Genomic DNA, 12,500 nt, shown 5'->3' with positions numbered 1-12,500 from the left:
CTCTCTCTCTCTCTCTCTCTCTCTCTCTCTCTCTACTTTTTTTAGTGGTTTCTGGTTTTATCCTTTTTTTTATGTTTTTTTTTATTTCATTTTTTTTCGTTGTAGTAATTATAGTAATAAAAGTAGTAATCGTACACTCTTGCCTCAATCTAATATAATAGTTGTTCTCATTCTTAAGTTTATGCATACCCCCAGCCAAGGATAGCAGGATTTTGGCTCTTTATTTGTATGTTTATGTTGGTAACATATGTGGTTTCTATCCCGAATGCTTGAGGTTATATACAATGTGTTATGTTGGCAACAAATGCGGTTTCTATCCCGAATGGTGTGAGGTTATAAACAATGTATTGTGTTGGCAACATATGCGGTTTCTTCCGTGAATGCTATGCGTCTATAAACAGATTATTATGTTGGCCATTTATGCGGTTTCTGTCCCGAATGCTATGAGGTTATAAACAGTGTATTATGTGCTCAACATACTATGCATTTTCTACCTCGAGTTTTTATTCTGATTGCTATGTTATAAACAGAGGGATAGAAAACATATGTGTTTTCTATCCCTAATGCTATGAGGATAAACAGTGCGTTATGTTAGCCACATATGCGGTTTTTACCACGAATTCTGTGAGGCTCTGAACAGAGTATTATGTTAACAACATATGCATTTTCTACCTGAAATTCTGTGAGGTTACAAACTGTATTATATTGTCAACATAGGCATTTTCTACCACCAGTTCTATAAAGCTATAAAAATAGTATTATGTCAGCAACATACGCGGCTTATACCACGAATTCTATGAGGCTATAAACTATTATATTGTCAACATATGCGTTTTCTACCACCAGTTCTAGGAGGCTATAAAAAGAGTATTATATCAGCAACATATTCGGTTCATACCACGAATTGTATGAGGCTATTAACATGTTATTGCTCTTATGTTAGCAACATATGCGGTTTCTACCACGAATTCCTGTTAGGGTGTAACCAGCATTATGTTAGTATAGCATGTGCTTTTTCTATAGTTGCTGCTATTGCTGGGCATTTGGCGAAAGTAGTATGAACAGTAGTAAATAGGTAATAGTAGCAGTTGGTTTTACTGTTCAAGTTCTGGTTTTCCAGTATAGCCAAGATGACTATTTATTAGCTGCTTTTAAAGTAGTGTATTAGTAGCAATATTAGTAAAAGCAGTAGTGGTAGTAGAAGTGATGCCGTGTCGACATCTGGATTCTCTCATGAGAGCACTTGGAAAGAATTAAACAGGAGCAGCTTCTCTCTCTCTCTCTCTCTCTCTCTCTCTCTCTCTCTCTCTCTCTCTCTCTCTCTCTCTCTCTCTCTTCCTGTGTGTTTATGGTTATATTTATAGGCATCGGCCCGTTGGATGTGCATTCTTTGTTCTCAGATTGAACCTTGTTCTGGAGCTGGTTGTTCAAGTTGTTTGTTCTTTGTTTTTTTTGTTTATTTTTGTGGGTCAGCTTGATCTGTGTAGCTATGATGATACATGTTTGAATCTCTCAGAGAGATATTTCTTATATGTGAGTCTCCTTTCGTCAGTACTGTAATATATATATATACGTGTATATAGATATATAAGTATATGTAAATAAATTCTTCTGTTAAAACAGGATACGTCTCAAGTATAGAAGGTCCCATTAAAAATACTCTGGTTTAAAGTTAAGGACTATATTTAGGAGAACTATATTTCGTTGGACCAACTTCCACCCTTATCAAGTTGGTCCACCGAAATATATAGTCCTTAGTTTTGAAACAGTTTTTTAATGGGACCTTTTATACTTGAGATATATGTATATTTATATTGTATGTATGTATTTATGTATGTATGTATGTATCTGTCAGAGAGACATATCTAATATGAATCTCATTGTGTCATGTATATATGTGTGTGTGTGTGTATTACAGTATCCATATAAGGATATTCTTGTAGGAAACGTGTCTGTGTTTGCAAAGCTCACTGACAGCAGCATTTAATGGAGAGAGAGAGAGAGAGAGAGAGAGAGAGAGAGAGAGAGAGAGAGAGAGAGAGAGAGAGAGAGAGAGAGAGAGAGAGAGTTCCACCACCCGGAATCATGCTACAAATAAGGATGCAAAATATAAAGAATGAGCGACTCATGCTCCCGATTTATCCCTCAGATAAACATATCCCCAGAGGTTGATTAAGTGTGATTCATTTTAATGATTGTAAATAAAAAAATAAAAAATTTGCCACTGGTCACGTTTGGATTTCTTCAGAAGGTGCCTGGGGGGGGGGGGGGGGGGGGGGGGGGGGGGGGGGGGGGGGGGGGGGGGGGGGGGGGGGGGGGGGGGGGGGGGGGGGGGGGGGGGGGGGGGGGGGGGGGGGGGGGGGGGGGGGAGGTGTCTTTTCATTCTCTTTAAAATGAAGCTACTTATAGATAGGTCATTGACATGTGATTTAGTATATATATGTCAGCTTATAATGTCTTAATATAACAATTTATTTAGCCTTATTCATTGACAGCAGTGCTTACAGATCTACTGTCTTAGCATAATGTCTAAAGCATTAATTTTGTTTTATTCATATAGAACAGTGTTTACAGGACACACTGGTGGCTAGGATACTCTTCAGCAATGATTGCTGTATCACATATGTGCTTTTAGTGCAATAAACAATGCAGTTTTATCTAAATAATAGATTCTTTGTGTACATGTGTGTGTTGTTCTTTTAAGCTGTAAGCAATATGATACTGACCAAGGTCTTCTCTCTCAGCTTTCTTCCAGGTTACAGATATCCTTCTGGGTGAGTTGAGAGAAATTTTTTCATTTTTTGCCCATTTTACAGACCCCTTCCTTCAGGCTACACGCTCTGCGGTGCTAACCAATTTCTTCTCTCTCAGCTTCCTTCGTCAGGTAACGGACGTCCTTTGTGCTGTGTGAAGTTGAGAAATTTTCGTCTTCGTCCATTTTACAGCCCCCCCTACCCCCTCCAACAGGATGTAAATGCAGTGATGACATCTCCTTCTGCAGGTTACGGACACCCCTCTGTGTGAAATTGAAAAATACGCATTTTTGCATATTTTGCAGACTCCCTCCATCAGGATGTGAACATAGTGATTATATCTTCTTCTTCAGGTTATCCGTCTATGTGAAACTGAAAAATACTAATTTTTGCACATTTTGTAGACCCCCTCCATCAGGATGTAAACACAATGATAACATCTTCTCCTTCTACAGGTTACAAACGCCCCTTTGTGTGAAATAAAAAAAAATACTCATTTTTGCACATTTTGCAGATCCCCATCCTCCATCAGGATGTAAACACAGTGATATCTTCTCCTTCTATAGGTTATGGGCATCCCTCTGTGTGAAATTAAAAAATACTCATTTTTGCACATTTTGCAGACCCCTTCCTGCAGGGTATATGAGCACAGTGATACTATAAACCACGTTCTCCTCTCTTCTCCTTCTTCAGGCTACGGATCAGGCCTCGTGCTGACCTTCGTGGCCCTCTACTTCATGAGCGTGGCCCAGCCTGCCCTGCTCTACCTGGTGCCCTTCACCCTCATCCCGACGTTCATCACAGCAGCCTGCAGGGGAGAGTTCCTGGCCATGTGGAGAGGCGACTCAGACAAGGTAATGGAGAGGTTTCGCTTCTGAGAGTTTCTGAGATTTATCATCAGGATTGAGGTCTCACTTCTGAGGGAAGTTAGCCCTTTGCTTGTGAGAGAGTTGTTTTCAAACTTGCTGTGGTTTATTGATTTTGCTTGCAGTTTGGCAGTGCCCTGTGTGGGCATCTGGCACTGGAGAATTAGATTTTTAAGGAAGTCTGTGTATGTACAGGGAATTCGGTTAGGTCCGATATTAGCTTAGGAGTTTAGTTATGCCCTGTGGGTATCTGGCAATAGAAATTATATACTATATATATCTATATATATATATATATATATATATATATATATATATATATATATATTAGGATAGGATTATTTGGTTAGGTCCAATACTTGCTCTTTTACAGCTCTAGCTGTAACATTGCACAAGAAATCACTGGACTTACAGGACAGTAAAACGATTAGCTCTCTCTCTCTCTCTCTCTCTCTCTCTCTCTCTCTCTCTCTCTCTGGAAGATTATGGTGTTACTTTAGTTATTTAGGGCGTGGGCTTCCAGAGTAAAACTTTCTTAACCGTGTAGTAGGCATAGTATCGTCATTGCACAGTGTACCGTATACAAGGTGCACTGTAGGCATTACTTAGGGCTCCTAGCTGCAACCCCTTTCACTCCTTGTATGTACCTCCGTTCATATTCTCTCTCCCTTCCCCCAATCTTACTTTTCCCCCTTCTCTGAACAGTTGTTTTGCAGTTTTTTTTTCTTTCTTTTTTTCTTTTTGGTCCATATCCCTTCCAGCCAGCGATGAATAGGTCCCAGCGCTTGGCCTTTTATATCATTCCATTTAGATGTGGCACTTATTAGGATCATTATTTCCAGTGTGCGGTATTCCAGCAAGTTTTCAAAAACGAAGCCTAACCAGAAACAAAAAATTACGTGAAGTTGAAAGACGTGGAAATTGATTACATCAAAATAGGCACCATGGCATGAGGTATCTAACTGCCGACGGTTTGAAAACATACTTTGATATAATCTACTGACGTCTTACGTCAGAAAAAGCACCGTGAATTGAGGTATCTGATAGTTCACAATTGAACAGAGATATCGAGGTCCCTGGCTGACAGTTATTCAGCCTTTCTGAATTAGAATAGCTTCTCTGGCTTCTTTTAGAATTGATAAGTGTCGTATCGCAAAATAAGTGTTGTACCGCAAGGGGAGCATCTCGTATCGTTTCCTTTCGCTCAGTTTTCAGTAAAGTTCTTTTACGTTTAGTAGCTGTAATCGTCTACTGGGATTGATAAGGGAACGAGCAATGGCATAATGAATGAACGTCTTTATTGAATGAATTATGATAATCTCTGGAGCTATGGAGAACACTGGTGCCTCTATGCCGGAGTATAGCTGATCCTCAGTTGGAGTTTGCTGGTGATCTCTAAGGGACAGAGTCGTTGGTTAGTTTTAATGTTTCTTGGGGTTTGGTTATCCAGATTTGTTGTTTGTTTGTTTAGTGGACTAATTACCCGTTTTGATGACTTAAGTTTGTCATGCACCATTGCCATTTTCGCTTACTGGGGGAGTAAGCTTACAAACTACATTGTTGTAGTTAGTTTTGTTGGGGGGAGGGTGGGGTGTGTAGGAAAGATCTATGGCAGAGCCTAAAAAGGTCTGAAAAAGGTGTTTCACACTTCGTTAAATATACAGGAATTTTCTGATATTTATGATTTATTTATTACAAAGAATGTTAGACAGTACAGAACAATTATTCCTAATAAAATATATAGCATAGATATTTTAATTTTCGTTGGTGAAACAAGGCTCCATTTGACCGTAGATTTCAGCACGTTTTAATTTACTTCAAGTTAGGGATATAATGTTTACGACTTATGCATGAGGGGAAAATCTATGCACGCGTCCCAAGTAAGCTGGAGGTCGGATCCCGCTTTGTTATAGGTTGTAGGCCTATTAAGATTTACGAAATTTTAGTCTTTTCTTTAGTACTTTTATTTCTCGTAGTTTCAAATCGTAAGTATAAAGATTATTATTTTTCTATAATTCCTGTAGTAACCTGGAATCATTTCCTGATTCCTAAAGGGAATAGCAGCTTAGAAAACAAATAGTGATTTCCCTAAGACTAAGAATTGTAAAAGCCAGTCTCCGAGGCCTTGTGTATATACCTTATTGGACGTCAGGTGGCATGTTTCGTGAATGCATTTTAAATTGCAAATGTAAATTGTAAATAAGAGTTAATTGCTGGCAAATTTAAATATACTAAATTTTTTCGTTTGGATACCAGTGTAATTGTGTACATTTATGTATGTATGTATATATATATATATATATATATATATATATATATATATATATATATATATATATATATATATATAGTATATATATATATATATATATATATATATATATATATATATATATAATATATATATATATATATTGCACAGTGTGTACACAATAAATTCTAGACTCGTACAGTAAGTAATTAACATACACGCATACAGAAGTTACAGTAAATTTCCCACCCTTCATATATACATCAGGATTTATAAAGACGATCTTTATAAAGGTCACTTAGTAGTTTTATCTATTATTACTCAGGTATCACTTTATAAAGCCACTTAATTGTTAAATTAACATAACCATTGCTCACGTCTCAGGTATACAAATGTAAGTAACGCAAATTGAACCAACTTAGCTACAGGGAAATCTTGACTCGTGACCAGCTCTTGAGTTCAGCGTAACTCGGCATTATTTTAATCAGTGACTTTTTATTGTCTCTAAGTGGGACTCAGAAATAAATTTGTTGGTTAAGAGAGATGCGAACGAGGGAGCGTTTTCAAAGCAACCCACGAAAACTTATAAATATGAGGTTTTTAGACGTTCAGACGAGAGAGTATTTTTTTTAAGTAACTGACGAAGATGTGGTAAAAAATTGCTTGAATTTAAATATACTTCAGGAAACTTCAAGTGTATAATTGCGTGTGCATATGTGATTATATACATATGTAAATTGTATACATGTAAATTGTATAATATGTAATTGTTAGCTTATGTAAATTTTATACATATATAATTGTATACATATGCAATTGTGAATGTATGTAAATTGTATACGTATGTAATTGTTTACACATGTAATTGTATACATATGTAAATTGTATACTTACATAGTTGTATGCATATGTAATTTTATACACATGTAAATTGTATACAAAAGTAAATTATATATATATATATATATAGTATATATATAATATTATATATATATATATAGATATAAGGATACATAGTAATTGATTCATATGTAAATTGCATACATACGTAATTGTAATAACCACACTACACTCTTTCAACTTCTCGGATTTTTTTTTTTTTTTTTTTTTTTTTAGCACTGTTTAGGATACGTTCGTGACAACATATTTATTTACATATATACAATTTAAATAGTCTATACATATTTACATTATGAATCTTTATCTGCATCCGGAATATACGTATGTATATACAAAACTGCTGTCTATTCTACAGCATAAATCGTTGTAGTAGACTGTAGGCCAGCATCACCGAATTTGATAAATGTAGAGTTAGGCCGTAGGTAGGCTTTCGTAAGTCCGACTAAGAATCATGTAGGGAAAACTATAAACGGATAGGAATGGTCATGAGGCCTGCACCCCGACTCTCTTTGTAAATCAGGAGCACTGAGAAGGACTGGAATGTCACAGACATGTGTATGATTGTGCTTTTCATTAAAAATAACTTCTGGATTAAGTAGATCGTGTGTTGCTTAGAATTTTTTTCATTGCCTTATTGTAGTTTGAGGTTTTTGAGTGTAACACAAAATTTAAAGTTTAGTATACACACGTATCTATGTACACTATGAAGATAAAAGGCCCATAAAACACTGCCACACCTATACATATGTTTTGTGTGTGTACATATATATATATAGATATATATATAGATATAGATATATAATATATATAATGTAGACTTATTTATAGATATACGGAGATTTAGGAAATAGATTATATTATATATATATAGAGATATATAGATATATATCTTTTTATATATATTCTTTGTAAGACATTCTAGTTCATATATGGCAATGATCAGGGAGCAAAGAAGGAAGATCGAAATATAGTGTGCTATAGGCCGTATTTTATATACACTGTTGTATGCCCAGTAAAAACATCAGAGATAGAATAGAGAGATATATATAGATAGCATATATATATATATATTATATATATATATCTTAATATATATTCTTGTAAGGACATCTATGTTTCATTTATTATTTCCAATGAATCAGGAGCACAGAAGAAGTGATCGAAATATAGTGTCTATTAGGCCTTTTATTTTCGTATTATACTGTTTTGATATGTGCAGTAGAAGACTATTCATATATATATATATATATATATATATATCTATATATAGTATATATATCTATTATATATATATATACATACACTTCTACCTTTCACCTTACTATTTGCTCAGCATCAAGTATGAATCATGTACAGGTTGTAGCAATTAGAAGCACATATCTCAATCAATGAAAAAACGGGGCAAACGAGACATAAAATTCTATTTAGAATGTTAGTATTGAACATCGTTATGTTAGCCAGTGCACAGACGCTAAAAGTTACATTAATTTTAAAGTGTTGCATGTTCTTACGCATTCACGTAGTGACATTAATTCGATTAAGCCACTCAAAATTTGGGGTTCCTCATTTAAGCATGTGTTTGTTTATTTTTGCGTTGAAAAGGGGACCTTATATATAGCCCGAAGCTTCAAAGTTCAGTTTGAATTTTAAGCTGAAGCTTAGATAAGTTTTAACTGTGGATTTTAATAACGTAAAGCCTTCGAGCTCAGCACTGAGTTGCAACCTGGAGCTTTTTTTAAGTTAAATCTAGAATTTTAAGCTGAAGGTTGTAAGTTTCAGTCTTGAATTTTAACATAATAAAATGTATATATGTTAAATCTGGAATTTTAACTTGAAGGTTGTATGAATTTGTAACATAAAGGGTATAAGTTCAATCTTGAATTTCAACATAAAACGTATAAGTTCAATCTTGAATAAAACGTTAACTTGTTAAACTAAGAATTCAATCTTGAATTTCAACAGTTAAAATCGATCGTTCAATCTTGAATTTCAACATCAACGAACAACAAAACAAAATGTATGAACGTTCAATCTTGAATTTGTAACATAAAACGTATAAGTTCAATCTTGAATTTATAACATAAAGGGTATAAGTTCAATCTCGAATTTCAACATAAAACGTATAAGTTCAATCTTGAATTTGTAACATAAAGGGTATAAGTTCAATCTTGAATTTCAACATAAAATGCTTAAGTTCAATATTGAATTTTAACTTAAAATGTTTAAGTTCAATATTGAATTTCAACATTAAACGATAAGTTTAATCTTGAATTTCAACATAAAACGTATAAGTTCAATCTTGAATTTCAACATAAAACGTATAAGTTCAATCTTGAATTTTAACTTAAAATGTTTAAGTTCAATATTGAATTTCAACATTAAACGATAAGTTCAATCTTGAATTTCAACATAAAAGATAATTAAGTTTCAATTCTTGAATTTTGTTAACAATTTAACATAAAGTATAAGTTCAATCTGAATTTCAACATAAAAAACGTATAATTCTTCAATCTTGGAAATTTGTAAATAAAACGTTATACGTAAGTTCAATTCTTGGAATTTTCAAACATAAAACGTTATAAGTTCAATCTTGAATTTCAACATAAAATGTTTAAGTTCAATATTGAATTTTAACTTAAAATGTTTAAGTTCAATATTGAATTTTAACATAATACTTATAAGTTCAATCTGGAATTTTACCGTAAGACATATAAGTTCAATCTGGAATTTTAACATAAAACGTTTAAGTTCAGTCTTGAATTTAACCTAAAGTAGGGAAGTTCAATCTTGAATTTTAACGTAAAACATAAGTTCACTCTGCAATTTGAAAATAAAACGTACAAGTTCAATCTTGAACCTGAACATAAAACGGTTAAGGTCACTCTTGAATTTTGACATAAAGTGTATAAGGTCACTTTTGAATTTTGACCTAAAGTGTATAAGTTCAATCTTGAATTTTAACATTTTATATGGACCAAAGTCTTTCGTGAAATTTTCATTATAGTCTCGTCTTTCAGAACTTCTTTCCATAATCAAGAGAGAAACTGTAACTCACTCTTTGAAGATTTGCACATTTGAAGGAAAAAATTATAATGAAAATATTTCTGATTATAGCAATTTGAAATCACCGATTATTCCAGTTCAGTGGACTCATCTACATGTGATATCTTTATAGTCTTATTTTTTTCCCCATAATAAAACAGTTAACTTGTTCCCTAAACTTATGTATAGCATCAAATTTCAAAGCCTTCCCATACAAAAAAACTTAACTACGGTAAGGTCTTCTTGTCTGGGTCCTTTTGTCATTATTCCCAAATTTCCTCATCGCTAAAAAGACTAAATTAAGTTGCCCAGGTTAATCACGAGAGCAGTGTCACACACACCCACGTTTTCTAACATATTTTAGCACCTTTCTACGAAGCTTGACGATGAGTAAACGGTTTTTGTGACCAGAATAAACCCCCTTCATATTCTTGTGGCGTCTGGAAACTGGGACCGTACTATACTGGGAATGCCAGACAGCTCCTTTTGTAAAAACTTGCTGTATATATAATACCCTAGAATAGTGACCTGCCACTGAGTCTGGAAACACGACCCTCACTGGAGAGCCCTAACTATAACATAGCAAGGTGTTCATATCAACTCCTCTATACTTAACCTAATCCCTACCTTGGACAGTCTGTATACCCTTCTAGCATGACCCTGGCATTAATACCCTGTTCACCTCAGCAGGCTGACCGACCATTGCGTGGTGTAGGGAAGGTGTCCCCCAAGGTAAGGTGTTGGAGCCTTGTGCATTTTGTGTAGAGCCACCTGCATGCAGGTGTTTTGTGTATGTGTATGATGATGTCTTCGCAGGTGTCTTGCTGCAAGATGGTATGTTGGATTTCGGAGAACATGCGAGAGGAGCTTCGCTTTTTTATCTTGATAATTATGAAGGAAAATAGCGATTATGCATGAGTCAGGCAGACACAGATAAGGATCTGAGATGTATTGAACTTTGGCATACAGCGATGGACGTTTTAAGAATGCCCTTTTATTAAAAAAAAAAAAAAAAAAAAAATTCTCAAAGAGCTTTGCTTTTTTGTCTTGATAATTATTAAGGAAAATAGGAGCTCTGCATGAGTTAGGCAGACACAGAGATTAGGATCTGAGATGTATTCAACTTATGCATTCAGAGATGGACGTTTTAAAAATGTCCATTTATAAATGAGACTTCTCAAGAGTTTTGCTTTTTTGTCTTTATAATTATGAAGGAAAATAGGGATCCTGCATGAGTCAGGCAGAGACAAAGATAGGCATCTGAGATGTATTGAACTTTGGCATACAGAGATGGACGTTTTAACAATGTCCTTCTATAGATAAGACTTCGAAAGAGCTTTGCCTTTTTGTCTTGATATTCATGAAGGAAAATAGGAATTCTGCGTGAATATGAATTTTAATGACGAAGGAAGGGAATTGAGATATATATTGAATTTATGCATACAAAAAATGGAGCCTTTTATAAATAGGACTTACAAACTAAGCACGCTAAACATTTTTTTAAAAATCATGATTGCCTTTTCAAAGTTGAGTTATCTTATGGTTATGATGAAACACACTTGCTTGTGCTTGGCTTTTGAATTAAATTTTGCATTAATTTATACCAGTTGCAGAAAAATAATATACCTGTTTTGGACGTTGTAACTTGATGTAGCATAGTATATTCAGTACATTGAATAAAGCTAAGGCTAATATGGTTGTTTACAACAATTAAAGTTGACAGTATTTGGTTTCAAACGATAGTAATTGTGGTGTTGTATCCAATAAAAAATAATTATTAGTAATTTTTTATTGTTTTTGGTCTTTTATATTTTTCAGAAAACGCCAAAAAAATTAAGATTTTAATACGATTTCTCAAGTATTCAGTTCGTGTGTACCAATAATAAACAAAAATTTATCATAATCAGCTTAGTGGTCTGGCAAATCTGCTTAAGCGATAATAATGATGAAAACCATTCAAACCACTTAAAGATCAGCATGAATTACCCGTTGCTTGCTGTTGCAAAGTCATTGAGCGTGTCCTGTGAATCTGACCATCCTCTTACCTCGTAGAGAACTGTCAAAAAGCTGTCAAAATGTCTGCGTTTGGTGTGGAGAGGTCTAGCGCCATATTATTAATTGATTAAGGCCTATTAGTGTTGTAGGTAAAGATTTACTAAACACACTGGGTCAGCTCCAGAAAAAGATTACGACGTTCGTTTCCCCACCTCAGAAGCATCGTTCCTCTGTTGCATCTTTGCATCTTGCTCGTCCTTGCAACGAGTCTGTCAAAATATATATAGTCTTGCTGTTGATGCCTGTTTGTGCTGTGGTGTGTCGACTGTTTGTTGGTTTCATGGGCACGTGAATCTTTGTTGTGTTGTGCTCATTTACTATGTTTTGTATGTAATTTTTTTTTTTTTTTTAGTTTTCCGTTTCAAGTTGATAGTCATTTGTCCAGATTTGGTTTCTGACATTGTGCAAGTAATTTAGTTATGTTTTTTCTTGGTAGTTTATTTTTTAGTGATTTGGGTCCACCTGGGCTTCAAATTGTTGAATATTTGAAGATCGTCGAGAGTAAGTTGATGGTAATTTGGCAAAATCTGGTTTTCGTTTTGTTTGTAGTAATTTGTCTTCTGTTCTTTATAATTTGTAGTAATTTGGGTCTTCCTGGGCTTCAAAATTGTTGAGTAATTGAAGTTTGACTTG

The 12,500-nt window shown here is 34.5% G+C and overlaps 1 protein-coding gene across 8 annotated transcripts in view; it reads left to right on the top strand.

Annotated features, from left to right (window-relative positions):
* The window catches only part of LOC135227106 (signal peptide peptidase-like 2B), a 77,182-nt gene that overhangs the window by 47,085 nt on the left and 17,597 nt on the right, over positions 1 to 12,500 (top strand). For 3 of the 8 annotated variants that reach the window (XM_064267027.1, XM_064266978.1, XM_064267002.1), the window contains 2 exons: positions 3,447 to 3,607; positions 10,500 to 10,544. In XM_064267027.1, coding sequence (XP_064123097.1) covers positions 3,447 to 3,607; positions 10,500 to 10,544 — 206 coding nt within the window. The remainder of the gene's footprint in view (positions 1 to 3,446; positions 3,608 to 10,499; positions 10,545 to 12,500) is intronic. The other 5 variants (XM_064266994.1, XM_064267019.1, XM_064267032.1 and 2 more) reach the window with 2 other exon arrangements.

The sequence above is a fragment of the Macrobrachium nipponense genome, chromosome 20, assembly GCF_015104395.2.
Source record: "Macrobrachium nipponense isolate FS-2020 chromosome 20, ASM1510439v2, whole genome shotgun sequence".
NCBI classification, from domain to species: Eukaryota; Metazoa; Arthropoda; class Malacostraca; order Decapoda; family Palaemonidae; genus Macrobrachium; species Macrobrachium nipponense.
The sequence above is the reverse complement of the archived record's forward strand: the minus strand, read 5'-3'. Positions and strand labels throughout refer to the sequence as shown.